The sequence below is a fragment of the Neurospora hispaniola genome (assembly GCF_033458365.1).
Source record: "Neurospora hispaniola strain FGSC 10403 chromosome Unknown B0T23scaffold_2, whole genome shotgun sequence".
In the NCBI taxonomy this organism is placed as follows: domain Eukaryota; kingdom Fungi; phylum Ascomycota; class Sordariomycetes; order Sordariales; family Sordariaceae; genus Neurospora; species Neurospora hispaniola.
Window position 1 is genome coordinate 1,246,377 of NW_026944407.1, and position 16,788 is coordinate 1,263,164.

At 51.9% G+C, this 16,788-nt stretch overlaps 3 protein-coding genes across 3 annotated transcripts; 2 read left to right on the forward strand and 1 right to left on the reverse strand.

Annotated features, from left to right (window-relative positions):
- The first annotated feature begins 1,559 nt into the window (after window positions 1–1,559).
- B0T23DRAFT_70046 (glucose-6-phosphate 1-dehydrogenase) lies at window positions 1,560–4,018 on the forward strand. Its single transcript, XM_062841665.1, has 6 exons — window positions 1,560–1,819; window positions 2,044–2,116; window positions 2,175–2,195; window positions 2,253–2,597; window positions 2,655–3,594; window positions 3,650–4,018. Exons 1-6 carry the CDS (start codon window positions 1,797–1,799, stop codon window positions 3,766–3,768), a joined length of 1,521 nt encoding a protein of 506 aa, XP_062695208.1. The 5' UTR covers window positions 1,560–1,796; the 3' UTR covers window positions 3,769–4,018.
- Window positions 4,019–5,806: 1,788 nt separating this feature from the next.
- On the forward strand, window positions 5,807–9,601 carry B0T23DRAFT_312542 (mediator of RNA polymerase II transcription subunit 14; the record flags this gene model as incomplete). Its single annotated transcript, XM_062834694.1, has 3 exons — window positions 5,807–6,367; window positions 6,421–7,643; window positions 7,702–9,601. The coding sequence occupies 3 exons, from the start codon at window positions 5,807–5,809 to the stop codon at window positions 9,599–9,601; spliced, it is 3,684 nt and encodes a 1,227-aa protein (XP_062695209.1).
- A 1,173-nt stretch (window positions 9,602–10,774) lies between these two features.
- Window positions 10,775–15,638, reverse strand: B0T23DRAFT_310985 (uncharacterized protein; the record flags this gene model as incomplete). Its single annotated transcript, XM_062834619.1, has 6 exons — window positions 10,775–11,584; window positions 11,726–12,391; window positions 12,486–13,005; window positions 13,565–13,597; window positions 14,017–15,189; window positions 15,247–15,638. 6 exons carry the CDS (start codon window positions 15,636–15,638, stop codon window positions 10,775–10,777), a joined length of 3,594 nt encoding a protein of 1,197 aa, XP_062695210.1.
- Between the last annotated feature and the right edge of the window lie 1,150 nt (window positions 15,639–16,788).

The window sequence follows — 16,788 nt, forward strand, 5'->3', positions numbered from 1 at the left end:
AGTCAAAGCAAATTATCCTGTAATTTGGCAATTTTCGTCTCGGCGAACCGCAACCTACTTAAGTGCTGGCAGATTTCTCTTCTTCACACCGGTAAAGAGAACCTTTCACTGTAGTTGCCTCGTCCATGCTTCCCGGGCAGACTCTGGATGGTTTGTTGGACGTACCTGTTCTAGTTGACCCGGCGGCATTTCAGTTTCCAGGACGGAAAAATTCAATTCCAAGTTGGCTTCTCCAACGATGCCATCTAACTGTGAACGGATATCGGAACAATAATCTGCAGGAGCAAAGCGAAAAATTTAGCCCATGCAACATAATAATCCGGTGGTTGCGGTATATTTACCCCCGACCGACCCTGAGAACGGCACGGGTTGTCCAAAGTCGGTATACAGGATCACGGTTGACAAATACACTTGGTTGAGCTATGGAGCCATCCGTACCTCTACGGTCCCAAACACGGATTCAATTCACCTTTCCGCACCCCCCCACCATTCCCAACAGAAGCACAACTTGAAGGGATCCATTCATGCAGTTTGAACTGCTTGGAGCTCCGAACACAACAGGCACTCGTCTAGTTAACATGAACTGCACTTTTGAGACTCGAAACCGTTTACTCGCTGTATTCAGACTTTGAGGTCTGAAACCATCACCTACCGAGGACCATATTAGCTCAGGTAGCTTATTATGACCGTACCCACTCGTTCTACTGCGCATACTGTCAAAAATTGTCCAGGGGCAACCCTGTTACGGCGCAAGATCGGAGTGTAGTGTAAGCTGTCACTGTCTGGACTCCTTTCTACACTACCGGCGGGAGTCATCTGGTCGAAGTCGAGGAACCATTTGACGGCACGCGCTTCGGATCCATACCCTGGCTTTCGGTTCCATTGCTCGAGGCTACGGAGACGATGGCTTCCATCACCAGGGTTCGAATGATGTTAAGACATCTATCAGCCGAAGATCGGTGGAACCATGACATCTATAAGGCAAGCACGGGACGGGACCGATGTCCAGCTTTGCGAGACCAACACCCAACATCTCATGTCTCGAACCCAGCCAAACCGACAATGAGCCAACCTCCACAGCTCCCGTCCTGGAACACAGAGTGGATGTAAGCATGCAGGGTATCACTGAATCTGACAGGGGAGAAGCCAATCTGGCAGCCCTTTTGTTTGATGCGATCAATTCGGAGGAGGAATATGGCGTCTATCATGCATTAGGTAACATGAACGGGAGACAAGTTCCGTCCGGAAAGGCCGGCGGGGTTGGGGGTTGTTTAAAAGAAGCAAAAGCTCTCTTGTTAGAGCAGTTATCAGATGGGGCCTAAGCTTTGGAGGCGGCTTGGCACCGTTCACTCGGTCGTTCCCCTTCATGAGGTATGTACCTCTAAGTGGTGCCAGGGTATGCACTTACCTCTAGCGCGCGGTGCGGGGCCGTGAGTAAGCTTGCCCCTCGTGGGCCGTGGCCCATCAACTGGACTGACTGCGGCAACATCAGCTTCAGTTTGAGGGTTGCAGGCAGTCTGCGCATCATTCGCTCCCAGGTGCCCTGGACCGGCCAGGTTCTAGGTTGAGGGAGGTTCACCCAAATACCCGCACGCCGTAGAATTCCCATTCACTTTTAACCCCGAAACCTTGACCAAGCCTGCCCACTCTGTGCCAATACTTTCTTCAACCCCCATCAGCCAAAAACGCAATCCTCTTCTTCCACTTTTCTCGTCGTCCTCACAGTCTCCTTTTCCCTCGCTCAACCACCAACGCGACGAACTTGGAATATCGATTCACACTAGACGACCGCTACAATGGCATCTGATCACCATGGAGCGTGAGTGCCCCTCACCCCGCCAATATCAGACATTGCGTGGTGGAGCTCAACAGCTTTTGGGGTTCGTTCGCATGACTCTGTGCGAATCAACCTTTTGGGCATATTTGCCCGCCTGCGATTTCTATTTAAACGAGCCCCGCGAAGAGCTTTCATCAGGAGGGCCTTCGCTCTATGTTTGGTGGTTGGTGATTTGGAAGTGCTTGCTAACAAAAATGGCGTTGCAGTGCGGTAGAGCTCAAGGACAACACCGTCATCGTTGTCCTTGGCGCCTCTGGCGATCTCGCTAAGAAGAAGACCGTGAGTCCCTGCTTACCATTGGGCTACTTCATAAGGCAATCGGCTGACGTGCAACTAGTATCCCGCGCTCTTCGGACTGGTGTGTATGCCCTCTTCTCGGTTGCCTCCGATTGAGGAGCTAATGTTATCGCTGTAGTACCGCAACCAATTTTTGCCCAAGGACATCCGGATTGTGGGCTATGCCAGAACTAAAATGGACCACGACGAGTACATCCGCCGCATCAAGTCGTATATCAAGACTCCGACGAAGGAAAGCGAGCAGCAGCTTGAGGAGTTCTGCTCCATCTGTACATACGTTTCCGGCCAGTATGATCGTGACGACTCCTTTCTGCAGCTCAACAAGCATTTGGAGGAACTGGAGCAAGGAAGGAAAGAGAACAACCGACTCTTCTACATGGCTCTGCCTCCCAGCGTTTTCACCATTGTTTCACAGCATCTCAAGAAGTGCTGCTACCCCTCCAGGGGCGTTGCCCGTGTTATTGTAAGTCACTAATCGTATCCGTTGTACCTCAGCCCTTGTCTAACACTGCAACAATAGGTCGAGAAACCCTTTGGCAAGGACTTGGCAAGCTCTCGAGAACTGCAGAAGTCTCTTGAGCCCGACTGGAAGGAAGAGGAGATCTTCCGTATCGACCATTATCTAGGCAAGGAGATGGTGAAGAACATTCTCATTCTGCGTTTCGGCAACTCCTTCCTTGGCGCTACCTGGAACAGGCATCACATCGACAACGTCCAGATTACATTCAAGGAACCCTTCGGCACCGAGGGCCGTGGTGGCTACTTCGACGAGTTCGGCATCATCCGCGATGTCATGCAGAACCATCTGTTGCAGGTCCTTACGTTGCTTGCCATGGAACGCCCCATCTCTTTCTCCGCTGAAGATATCCGTGATGAGAAGGTGCGGGTCCTCCGCGCCATTCCGGCAATCGAGCCCAAGAATGTCATCATTGGCCAGTACGGCAAGTCGCTTGACGGAAGCAAGCCTGCTTACAAGGAAGACGACACGGTTCCCAAGGATTCCCGCTGCCCCACTTTCTGTGCGCTAGTTGCGTACATCAAGAACGAGCGTTGGGATGGTGTACCTTTCATCATGAAGGCAGGCAAGGCCTTGAACGAGCAGAAGACCGAGATCCGCGTGCAGTTCAAGGACGTCACATCGGGCATTTTCAAGGACATTCCTCGCAACGAACTCGTTATGCGCATTCAGCCCAACGAAAGTGTCTACATCAAGATGAACTCTAAGCTTCCCGGCCTGAGCATGCAGACTGTTGTCACCGAGCTTGACCTCACCTACAGGAGACGCTTCTCCGACCTCAAGATTCCCGAAGCCTACGAGTCCCTTATTCTCGACTGCTTGAAGGGTGACCATTCCAACTTTGTCCGTGACGATGAGCTCGATGCCAGCTGGAGAATCTTTACCCCTTTGCTCCACTATCTCGATGATAATAAGGAAATCATCCCGATGGAGTATCCTTATGGTATGTAATCACCGAGATGTTCTATGGAATGATACTCAATACTAACATCGTCTAGGTTCTCGCGGGCCGGCTGTTTTGGATGACTTTACGGCCTCGTACGGGTACAAATTCAGCGATGCTGCGGGCTACCAGTGGCCCACAACCTCCGCCATGGGGTCGGGCATGAAGTTGTAGATTCGCAACGTTCTCACTATCGTCCCGTCGCCCCGGATGATGGATATGCTTTAGTACACGCGGTCTAATCTGCGTCATGAGTTGACAAAGGAAGGAGCTGTATCACGTCATGAGCAGACACGTTGGGACTAGATCTTGCTTCCATTTCCCTTGGGGTTTTTGTGCGTTTTCTTGTTATGTGATGCTAGGAAAAGCATCAAAGGTAGATTCATGAGATTCAAAAGAGGCATGTATGGGTTTATAGGTAACAGCGGGCATGGCTGTTGTTATGTCCTTCACGATCCGGAAAGAATAATTTCATGATGAGGTTTCTTTCGTATGGGTGTTGGGGATACAGGTAGTGACTTGGCACTCTTGTGCCTGGGGAAGGGCGAAGACGTAAAGGTATATCTTGATCATACTGGGGCCAAATCTGAGCAGCCAACTGGTTAGAGAAAGCTTTATACCTTAACAGCAAGTTCTTTCAGACTGAGCGTTGCGCACAGTGCACTTTACGGTAATCATTGCTCTCTACCCTGAGTACGAATATCAGTCCTACCTACATGTACGATACCATAATCTGATGTATCGAATTGCCAGGCAGGCAAAGCCTGGGCTCTTGTACTGTGTAACGCCACTGGCAGATACGACATGTACCAGTCTGAAGCGTAATTACATGCCGCCATATTCACCGTACAATACATAGAGTCTATCGCAACATACCGTGACATCGTAAGGTAACTACCTATGTTTCTTGGCAGAGGCACGACAAGTCTTTTCCAGTGATACCTCGAAGTATGAGTTGAAATATCGAGTATGTGTAATTTAAAATGGAAAACTATATAAAAATAGTAAACTACGAGTATCCAAACAACTGAGCGTCTGCGTGCGAAGTTGGATACAACAAAATTTCGAAACTTCAATGGGCGCGGTCAGCCTTTGGGCTGTCTTCTCTTTTGTTGGTTGAAAGATCCACAGCGGTACGTACCTACCTACCTAGGCACTTGGTAGGTACCTGATTGCTGGCTGGCTGCGCATTGGGTACTCCACCGGGCGAGAAGTGACGCCAGCCTCACTGGAGCAGGGCATTTCACCTACCACCATGAGGTGGATGGCCTGGGTCTTCCTCCTGGGGGCGCCCACCCGTCGCGGACTGCCCGACAGGGAGGACATTTGTCACTGGTAACCTGCCTCGCCTGCCAAACAGCCCGAGGCGGCACATCCACGACGAACCTTTCAAAGGCACCAGAGAAGTGATCCACGCGCACGCGCATTTCGACTTCCACTTGATCACCTGTCGCTTTTTCCTTGACCTCCGTTTCTAGCGTAAAATTCGACTTCTTTGACCGACTGGGGCAGGCGTCCCATTCCCTAGTAGGCTTCTCACCTACCGCCTTCTTCACTCTACGAACCAGCGCGTGTTGTGTTTTCGATCGACTTCCACTTTTGCGCACCTCCACTGCCGGGCAAATCTGAAACCCGCTGGCGACTCTTACTTTGACATCAACTACGATCCGACACAGCGCCCTACTTTCGCCCACCAATGCAACTTTTTCAATCCGCTCGCCACACGAAGTGATGGGAAACTGTGCTGTCTGCGCCAATCTCAACGTTTGAGCTGCCGTTTGATGCGCGCTCCCCGGGGTCTCCTTGACGAAGAAATTCCCCAGTTGATATTCTTACCATTCGCCTTCTTTCGCCTTCGCTACAACTTCGAAATCATCAACACTTACATGGGAACGACTGTCACACGATCGACGATTGATCGACATTCCACGAAAAGCTTCCGAGTTCCTGTTGCATTTGCCGAAGCTGTTTCGTTAACGACCGATTCCCGTCTTTACGTCCACAGTTCTAGGGATTATTTCACCAACGCACGACATTGGGGACGCTCCTTGGGCGAGGGTTGTTCGCGCGGCAGTAGGGCACGCGCAGGATGGAAAACGGACATATGAACGGAGTGCGCACCCATCACGACAGAAACTCGTGGACGAACGGCGTCAATGGAGGCGTGGCTAAGCGGGAGGGCTCGCCAGATAAGGGCAAAGCTCACGCAAACATGTCGGGCTCCTCAGTCATGATGAACGGCGGAGGTGCCTCCTTCATGGATGTGGACAGCCAACCGCCTGGCGGCTCTAAATTCAACGATCTGCCTGACGAGATCCAACACATCACCGCGGATATTATGCCTCTAAGCCTACTCCTTACCAGATTGTCGCAGTGGACTCACACGAAGTTGCAAGACGAGATCGCATATCTTGCGTCCAAACCACTGCCACAAGGCGTCCTGAATGGCACGACCAATCACCAATCCGCGGACAGCCACGACACATCGCAGGAAAGCCTCGAAAAGAAGGTCCACTTACTCAACTTCCTTCAGGATATGCATTCAAAATGGGTCAAGACCCTTGTTATCACCGAATGGAGCAAAAAGGCAGCTCAGGTCGGAGCCCTGATTGACATCAGGGTACATTTGTTGACCAAACAGGCCCACTACCAGGAACTCTTCTGGGAGTTGATCAGGATGAAGCAGGATCTTCACTGGGCGAAAGTGCCGGGCCCAGATTTGAAGACGGCCCTGGAAGTCCTGACAACTGGTCAAGCGTCCTGGATGCCCGAGGTAAGTTGATGGCCCAGATCATGCTCTGTAGTTTGATGTTCTGACAATGTTAGTTGGGATACATCGAGCCCCCTCCTATAACGTGGGAGGAGAAAGAGGCGTTTATCGACAACATCAATACCATGCTCAGCGTACGACTCACCTTCGACGAACACGAAAAGCTACCGGCCGCTTTTCGGGACTACAACATCGCGAACGGAAGGGTCACGTTCAAAGTGAAGGGAGAGTTTGAAGTCGACCTGACGATCGGAGATGAGGACTTCGAGCAGCAATTTTGGTTCATCGACTTCCGTTTTCTTTTCACCCCTGCTCCGGCAGAGCTGTCGCATGGTGTGCGCACATTCCTCGAGAACAAAGTCAATACAATCCTGGGCGATCAGGGCTTGGCTGGGTGCTATAATTATCTTCATGAATTCGTGTTAACTCAGAAGATTATTGAGTTCCGTCGCCAGGCAACGGAACTCGCCATGGGCAGGTGGGTCGATACCCTGAAGGTCGAGAAACTCAACCGTGCCATGTCTATACAGTACTGGCTCAAGCCTCCGCATGGTCTGGAGGGTCCTTCTTCGCAAACTGCCAAGAGCTGGGTTTTGCTAGGGGTATGGAGCGGAAAGGGCGTTGAAGGAGACCTTGATTCAAAGCCTTCAAGTTACATCAGCCTTCGTTGGTTTCGCGACAACAAGGAAGTCAAAGATTTCGACATACCGCTAAATGTTGAGACTATTTCTGCGGAAAAGCTTCTGACGGCGGTTATTGCAAGTCACGTCGAATACATACTCACATCCATATCCAGCAAGCTCCTCAGCAAACCTCGGTTTGCACAGAAGCATGCAAGACTTGACTTGGAGATTTCGAAGGAGGAGCCGCAGAATTCTTCTTTGGCCGTACAATTATTCGACAATGACAAGGCTGTCATCAAGATTGAACCATTGACGGGCTTCTTTACAATGTTCCCGCGGTCCCCGGTCTTCTTGAAGGGACAAATGAAGCTGGATACCAGTTCCAATGTGGCGGAAGAAGGCGCAAACCTTATGGAGCAACTAAGATTTGACCATACTGTCAAAGATCTCAACAGCCGTGTAAGGAGTATAGGCTGGTTTGTTTGCCGTCCGCCAATTACTCAGGAAGAGACGAAGGCTATCGTCTACTCGGATGCTTCAGGATCTCGGGAAGCTTTCAAGGCAGTTTGGCTCCGGAAGGCAAACTGGATGACACGACAATGGTTTGTCATGATAAGCATGAGTCTTGGTGGTGACCAGTGGTGGCTAGTTGACCTGTAAGTCTAACCCTCGTCAGATAAGCTCAATGATTGATGATGGACTAACCCTGAATAGTTCACCACCAAAACCTAACTTCCCCGCCGGCCGCCTGAGGCTATTCACCAAAATGCCCATGACCTCCAACCAACTAACGTTGTCCGACACCTTCTTCCGAAATTTGTCCGTCTACGCTGCTGGCATGATTTCACACATCACCGATCTTCGCAAACTACACACTCTTAAAAAATCACACACCGCACTCGAGCTGCCGAACCACAGCCTACCGCCCCAGGTTAGGCTGCCTACGATTTATGTGCGGTTGTCGGAAATGCTTCAACAACGTCCTGGATCCAGTAGCCGTACCTTGACATGGGCAAAGGATTTCGTACCTATCATCTTCAAGGGAGTCCGGAGTCACACAGGTGACCAAGAGGGCCCAGCAGATGCCACGGCCTCTCAGGTCCGGCGTGATACGCCAGCTAGAATCCGAGCAGAGGCTAGATTAACCGTGATTGACAGGACCAAGTTCAAGTCTCTCCGCGGAAATGTAGACCACGATGTGGTGTACAACCATCGTACCGGCCAGTTCTCGCTTAAGTTGCGGGCGGATATGGGTACCCCCGTAGTCGATTTACTCGCCGATCGCGTACAGGCCCTGGAACGCTTGATGGAGTTCGTTGAAGCCATAAGACTGGCTGGTAGCAACGCCATTCCTCAGAGTGTTGCGCTCCGCGAGGTTGTTTTTACCTACAGCAATGACCCGGCAGAACCTGTTGTTGGTCCTCCACAAGGTCCTCGTGCATGGAACGTACACCTAGACCTTCCTAAAGATGCCAAGGTTGTCCTTACTCTCGAGAAGGGAAACCCTCATATCCGCGCGTTAGATATGTTGCAAGATATGGCACAGTCCACCAAGACCGAGCTCCTCCCGTCTTACCTACCGTTTTCTCTGCCGCTGTACAGAGTGTTGGACAGAATTGAGGACGAGTGGGAAAGCATTGCGGCGAAGAACGCAGGCAATGTAGCGATCGTGGTCAAAGCGGCGGAGTGGGTAACGGTTAGGTTCACACTCCCTGCTCCGACTGCTCGGCGACTGCTGTGTCTTGATATCAAGACCATGGGTCGCAAAGGTAGATTGTTGTGGCACGTCAAGCGCACTGATGAAAAGGGGCACGAACGATCTCTTAACGCTCCGCAGGACGAGTTTGACACACTTCTCCAGCGGTCGGTATGGCACGCCCATGGCGACGGAAGGAAGACCTTCGGTACCAGCGCCGCTGCTGACCCAAAGGTTGGCATTGAAACACTGTTATGGTCTATCAGCGAATCGGTCAAGTCGCTGGTCGGTACACTTCCCCCACCGCCCGGCACCAGCCCGCATCCAGGAGGTGGAACACAGGATCTTCAACAAGGACCTCAGAAAACACCCCAGGAGCTAGTAGCTGCACAGGCTGCACAGGGAATGCCCCCGCAACGGCCGAAGCAGCATCCACCTACGCCATCCCAACCACAACAGCAGCATCGGAACGTAAACCAACCGCAAGCTCAACCTCAGCCTCAGCTCCATACTCAGGTCCAACTCCAGCAAGCTCAGGTTGCTCAGCTCCAAGCTCAGCGCCAGGCACAAGCCCGCGCCAACAACAGCAGCAACAATAACAACAACACATTCGTCAACCGCGCACATCCCGGCCAGCCACCACAACAGCGGCAGTCAGGCCCTCAAACCCAGGCACAGCAGCAGCAACAGCGATATCAGATCCAGCAACAGGCACAAGCGATGCAGCGAATGCAACAACAGCAACAGCAGCAGGCCGCTCAACAACACGCCCAACAGCAAGGTCAGGGCCCACAAGGCCAGAGACCCGTTCACGGCCAAGCAGGTCCTCAGGGCGTGCCGCAGGGACAGCCGGGTCACGGTGGTGGTGCTGGTGGCGGGATGGGCGGGAAGAATGCCCCTGTAGTAGTTATTGATTAGATGTAGGGAAACCTTATATAGCCATTCAGCGGTCAAGCGAACAACAAAAAGGAAATCCGGATGGTGACAGTGGATGTACATAAGTCATAGTTGTATTAGTTGTTATGGAGCATTCATGGAGCGAGGACACGTTGAATTAAAAAAAAATGAAAACAACGAAAAAAAAAATCCACAAGGAAGGAAAATCACAAAAGGAAAGCGAAGTCTAACTGAACCCCCATCGACTGATCCGTTCTTTTAAATACGCATCTGGGGTGAAGGGGGGGGAGGGGGCGAAAGGGAATACGGAGGGAGTTGAGAGCTTATAGGAAAGATGTCCCTTATATATACACACTTGCTCTGAGCGATGGGAGGTGACAATGGTTGGAAAAGGGGAGAGAGAGACTGAGAAGGAGGTTCAAAGAAAGAAAGCAAGTATGGCGCGTTTGGTGGAAGAGCGTTAGCAAGTCAGCCAACATGAAACCCATACACATCATCCAGTTTTTGTTGGTGATTTCACTCAAAAAAAACACGATGGAGCTGACCGTACATATATACTACGATCAGAATTACGTCGAGGTGGGCCAATTGTAAACTAAAGGTCAATTACGGAACAAGCGAAGTGTTGGAGGTGTAGCATCGACTGGGTAGTCAACTTCAACAGAAAACTCCGAAATAAACACGGCTCGTAGAGGAAACCGAAAGACAACAGAAAAGTTGATAAGTGGTTATCGGGAACTTTTGCGAGTCTGCACATTTCTTGCTGGGACCGATCCGTGGGATTCATTCACAAATGTTCTTTCTATAAGCTTTATGAGCGACCACCAAGTCAAGTAGAATGAGGTGACCACCGAAAAACAACGGGCAAATAGGTTATATAACCTTCACAGGTTCTTTGGGTAACTAATACAGAACGTTTGACCGTTTACTGAAAAGAATTCAATAGACAGCATGAGAGTTAAGAACGGGGATGAAACCAAGACACTGGTCCTTTTTCATTGCACACAAACCTTTTCTGGTCCCAGTTTCAGGTCTATCTTCATTCCTCACGGGTAAGTAGAATAGGTAGGGTAGCTTAACCCCATTACAATATCTGGACTATACACTAAATATTCTGACTCTTTTCACAAATTTTCTCACCTACTTCTATTGCGTTGCCGGTGCGTTCATGTCCTCACTACTACAGCAGTAGACCTAATGGTCCCTTCCCTCTTCATACCATTCTGGAAGGGGCGGGTGCCCAAACTTCAACGGGAACGCTCGCTTGTCCCCCTTCTCCGCCTGTCTCCAAGAATCTGACATCGGCCTAACAAACCGCTGCAGACCCGTCTTCCCGACCGTCTCCGCGGCATAAATGCCCCAGAACCCACCCGATATCTGGAAAGCAATGTCCGCAGCACCGCGCAGCGCGCTGTTGATCCCGGGCGTCTGATACGACCCGCCCACTACGGCGAGGTTGCCTTTAAAGGCTCGCAGAAGCTCGTGGTGCGCGTTCACCATGCGCTCACGGTGGCCGACCGTGTGTTGGGGGATGCAGTTGTGGCAGAGCTTGGTGATGGCCACGGCGCCGGCGGCGTCGGACTCGGAGATCATCAGGTGCCGCTCCACCGCGGCCTTGGCCATAGCGATGCACTTGTTCTCATCGTACATGTAGGAGGGCTCGGTGTCCCAGTAGTGGCCGCCCATCATGACGGTGAACTTGGTGCCGGGAACAGTGTCGCCACCGTAGTTGCGGCCGCGGTGCTCGCGATCCGAGTCGAAGAGCACGCCGAGGACACCCTCCTCGTTGTGGGGCGTGGTTGAGGGGATAAGATAGCCGATACCATTGAATGGTGCGTTGAGGTTGGGGGTTGGGTACCAGATGTTGACGACTCGAATAGTGACGGCGGTCGAGCGGGCTAGGGAGGGAAGCTTATTGACGGTGAGCCCGGCTAGTGTCTTTGCGTAGATTGTTGATACAACTTTGTCGTATAGGACATTTTGAACAGTTTTGGTGGATTTTATCTGGCGTCAAGAGTTAGTAAATGGTATGGCATAATACTGGCTAATGATCAGCCTGATCGAAGCAGCAGAAGCTCCCCCCCCCCCCCCCCCCCCCCCCCAGAACAGAGAAGGAAAAGAAAGATAACAAAAGAGAAGACGTACCGCTATCCTTTCGGATGGGTGAAGAGAGATAGATTGCACAGGATCGTTGAGTTTGAAAGTGACCCCCAACTGCTTCAAGACCCGTATGAGCGCGTCCGTCAGGGTGCTAAAGCCCTTCTTGAACCAGATATATTCCGAGTTCTCTCCCTTGGCCATCAAATTGCGTAGCATTTCGTTGGCGTGGGAGTGGAGCCTGAACATCCTTTCCCTCAATTCTTCATCCTCCCTTGGATACCAGATTTTACCCTTTTCAGGGCTCGGTAAAGTCGTCTTGGAGAACAGGCCGCTCTGCATACTGAGATTCCATAGATCGCCGCCCCATACGCCGTGCATCAAAGCGCCGAGGGTGTTGTCAATCAGCTCACGATTTCCCGTAGCGCGCCCAAAGAACTCGCCGACAGATAGATCTTCTCCGTCTTTGAGCGTCAATTTGCGCCCGCCCCTGAAAAAGTACTTCATAGCGGCCGGAACTGCACGCTTGAAAATAGGCTCGTCTAAGAGTATTTTCACCGTTTTAAAGATCGAATCTGCCGAATCGAGGGGTCGATTCTGGTCAAAGATGGGCTGCGGCATGGCAACTAGATGATCGGGGTAATAGATATAGTTGGCCAAAGGCTCGTCTTTGCTCCTAACTTGGAGTTCGTTTTCCAGCTCGAGTGCGCTCACCTATTGGCAGACAAAATCAAAGCAGATTAGCCAGGACAATCCAGCCCAGGGAGCTACCGAGTACATACCGGCGTCCAGCAGAGGCTGTACATACTAACTTCCAGAAGACCAGATCATCATACCTGGCCTTGTCGTTCATCGTCTTGAGCATGCGGCCACCGCGCTGGAATAGGACCTTGCCCTTTTCGCCTGACGGGGTTGTAACCTCGACTTCCTCCGTATCAATCCATCCACCGAGCCTATTGGACGCCTCATAGACGGTGATACGTGCATGTGGGTTGTAGATGCGCGTGAAGAAGGCGGTGGCCAAGCCGGTCAGACCACCTCCCAGGATCGCGATATCCCTCGGGGACTCTGTTGTTGGTGGCGTTACCGACGTCAAGTAGGATCGAGTCTTGCCGGTGGCGGAGAGGGCGGAGGAGGTTACATTGCGCCTCTTTTTGGAGGTTACGGAAGAGCCAAAAGCACAAGTGCTTGCGAGCCGTGAAGTCGATAGGCTTGCTGGTTGCGCCCACTTGCTGCTGACGCATCGTCGCGTGTTGCGCGCCAGACTGCGCTGACTGGTATTGTACATCATGAGAAATTTGAGGACTTCGTGGTCCGCATGCCGCGCCCTTCGATGGCGCGCCGTGTTGGCTTCGGGTTAGATATGTAGGAGGCTGTTATCGCCGACAAGCGTTGTTGATGTCGCCGGGCCGAAGAGTTGAAATTAGGTTTTTGTTAACGGGAAGAACAAGGGGCCACCATGCATGTGAAGCACAGCATGCAAGGGACCTTGTACTGCTATCCGATCTTGGTGGACTAATCTGCGTATGTGTTTGTCCGCCCAAGTTCTTGGAACGTACAACTGAATCCCCAGCCGTGAAGAGATTTTGACAAGCAGTTTGGAGAAGAAACAAACAAGGAAAAACAAAAGAAGGAAAAAAAAGTTACTGTTGGAGAATGAACCGATGGTGCGGGGTGGACAGGTCCAGTTTCAAAAATCTACAAGAATTGGCTTCCGGCAAGGCTACCCCTCTTCGGCACGCTAATGTGCTTCGAGTGGCCTGACAGGTCGAGCCACGGCAGACCAAGCCGGGGTTGAGCCGTTCCCGCCGGTCATGGTGATGCCACAACCACCGTTCCAACTGCCGGGCAAGCCGGTCGTGGCCGGGTCATCACAGGATATCGCACGTAAAATCGACAGACTCACCCCAGCAAGAAGTGCTGTAATAAATCAAAGTATCATGTTTGTAGCTATTGGCTCAAAATTTTGCAAATGCCGCTACGCTACGGGGACCAATTCCTTTGTTCCCTTCCAGTGCCATAGGTATACCCTCCTCCAATATAGAACACCCTAGTCAGTATAGAAAACATGTAGACGAAGTCGACGCCTTCCTTGGATTCCAATTGTATGCTAACCCCTTCCCGCCGGAACGCCGCATGGACAGCAATCATGAATAAATCTAAGCATCCAGTCTTTGACCCACACAACCCAGTGATATAATACAGGACCAAAACACCTTCCTGAATCCCAGCCAAGTCCTTCTGGTCCATTTCCCTGCCTGCACAAGTGCCACATATCTCCTGAAAGGCACATGCCTTAAACAATCCCACCTTTTCCCTTGCTTCACCCCCTCACTCACACGACAACCTCGGGCATGTTGGTGTCCGCTTGTTGATCTTCAGAACCGGGCAAGACCACGTCTTCGGGGGCGTTCTCATCCACAAATTTCCTTTCACTGACGTGCTGTTGCTCGCCTCCTTCACCGGCTACCCAGACCTTATCCTGGAATGTACCGCGTTGACCCTCTTCATGGGAGAATGGGCAGAATCGATTGGTGCACGGGTGGAATTTGCAAGGCGTCTTGACGTGGGTGAACTTGCATCCGGGCACCTTGCATTCGCCGCCGTTTCGGCAGGGAGGCATGCTGGGGTGCTTGAATGGGCAGTGAGGATTGGTACAGTTGGGGAAGAACTTGCAGTCCATTTCCCTCTGATGCGCCGCCTTGATCGCCGGCGATGGATGGCGGCCGACACACTTATGATTCTTGCAAGCCGCTCCGAAGCTGCAGACATCCTTCACGTCGATTGTGATATTAGGCGGCGCCGCCGGAGACTGGTGGGCAAACTTGCAATCGCGGTTAGAACAGCGAAGGTTGAACTTGCAGACCGTCTCTTCGGGATTCGGGGGCTCGCGCTTCGCTTGCACCATATCGACATCTTCACCGGCCTGCTGACCTTGTTGAGCAGCGTCGCCTTGACTAGCATCCGCGCTCTGTGGGTGTTGGTGGCCGCCAGCTTGAAAGCCTCCACCACGGCGGAAGTTTGGCCGGCTCGTGCGTTCATATAGCGGACGTCCGTGACCGCGACCATGTCCATGGGGACCGTGACCGTTGGGTGCAACACCGCTTTGTTGCATCATCATCTGCATCTGCTGCAACATGTGCCTTTGTTGTTCCATGATCGCCATAATGTCCGGCTGGCCAAATCCGCCCATACCATTCATGCCGTTCATCGGGTTCATCGGGCCCATACCACCAGGGCCAGCAGGGCCGCCCATGTTCGCCAATCCTTGCGCGATGCTAGCAACACGTGTGTTCGTCGTACGTGGCTGTCTTCCGACGCCCATTCTCGGGCCTGTAGGAGGGCCTCGCGCTATCCTCTCGTTTCCAGACTGGCCGCGAACACGATGCAGAGCGGCGTTGGGGTCGTGGGTCCTGTCCATGGCACGGTTGATCTGGCCCATGATACGTTTTTCCCGTCCACCGCGCATGCCGTTGCCGCTTCCGTTCCGCATAGCCTTGGGTCCAGTGGGACTTTGCAATGTTAGCAGGGTACCAGGTCTGGAGAGGGTTGATGGAGAAGTGACATACGCGTTGAGCTCATTGCCAGAACCGTCTGTTGTGACGTCCATGTTAAAGTCGCCCATTGAATTGTCTGCTGCCGTATCCATCACGCCCTGCTCGTCGGCTACGGGCTCAGGCGCGGAGCTGAACTGTGGAATGAGTGCATTTTGTTGCTCAAAAAGCCACTGAGCGAAGTGCAATGCGGTCGGGTCGTCAGGTCCCAGACTGAGAAGGTCGCCAGAAATCTCGGCGGCGACTTCATCCTGTGTTTTGCCGTTGGCCAGCATGAGGACGAGGTATTCGGCCATAGGGGCCGCTTCGGTGGTGTTGCCAGCCCATCCCACTTCAACGATTTTCTCCTGGATGGCGTTATTAAGGGCATCCGCTAGAGGGGTGCCAGTGGTGAGTTCGGTGGCCATGGTTCACGATCGGCGGGGTGGCGTTATTGGGACGATGGTGAACGAAGGCGCAAAGGTCGATAGTGAAATGGTCGTTTTGGGGTTTGAACGTTCACGACGGAGAGCCGATGACTATAGAAAGCTGACAATTTCGTGTCGAGATGGCGGCGGCGAAATCGATCAGCGCAAGGCCGCAGGCGGTGCAGACCTTAGTCTTGCTCGGTCAAGAACGCGAACGTTGAAAGCGACAGTCGGTCGGGGCTCGTGCAGCGGTTCTGTGCAAAGGAAACCAGCGCTATCAAAATTATCGTGAGTTGTGCACGCGTGCTAATGATACGAACGCTGTCGGGTCGTAAGATGTAGGTTGAGAGATCGTGTAGGTTGATTTGAAGATAAAGCTTTCAAAATTGGAGCTTGAAGCCTGGTTCCAAGCCGAGCAGAACTGAACGTGTTCGAGACTTGCTCTGACAGCTGTGGCTGGTGTATGATCAGTAAGGTGGCGCTTGTGGCTTGTCGGTGGCTAGAATGATCATAGTGGTGATACCCTCTGATTGGTTCAGTTCTCTTCACTTCCATTCAAGGGACGGAACACCTCTGTCAAGAAGGAACTGGGTAAATCCAGTCCGGTCCACTTGGTTCCGTCACTTTTGGCTCGCTTTTTAATCAGCAAAAGTCTTTTTCAATTCCGGAAAATGGCTGAACCGGCCATTGCTATTACATTACACATAACACATACCTGCTGTGTTCGGATTCAATGATACAGCGGCTACCAGTGTACTAGTTCCAGCGAAGGACCTTAATATTGACTGCTATCAGCCTATACTGCATAGTAATACCGATACGCTTGGTATCAGTGTACAGGAAAAGTTTGTTTCTTAGCATTTATCTAGTCTCTTACCATTATCACTCAATTTCAAGGGCTTCTTTTTTGTATGGGCGTAAATTTTGCATACAGACTACGTAACAAAGCCGTTGTTTATGAAGTCATTGACCAGTTTCGGACAATTTGATTGATTTCGCCTTGCATGTCCGAACCCCGAACGCGCACCATCAACGTTATTCTAGAGCACTGCACGATCCACATACGACCTAGCTTATAAAGCCTTGGCAGGGCAGCGGGGAAGAACGTTTTCCGTGGGTGTACATGGCACAACGGTGCTTGATTAGACTA

Bases quoted from the DNA above. Each gene is read 5' to 3' on its own strand.
- B0T23DRAFT_70046 (XM_062841665.1), top strand. From the start codon at position 1,797: ATGGCATCTGATCACCATGGAGC. The intron at 2,117-2,174 runs GTGAGTCCCTGC...ACGTGCAACTAG, and splicing joins ATCTCGCTAAGAAGAAGACC to TATCCCGCGCTCTTCGGACT. The intron at 2,196-2,252 runs GTGTGTATGCCC...TTATCGCTGTAG, and splicing joins ATCCCGCGCTCTTCGGACTG to TACCGCAACCAATTTTTGCC.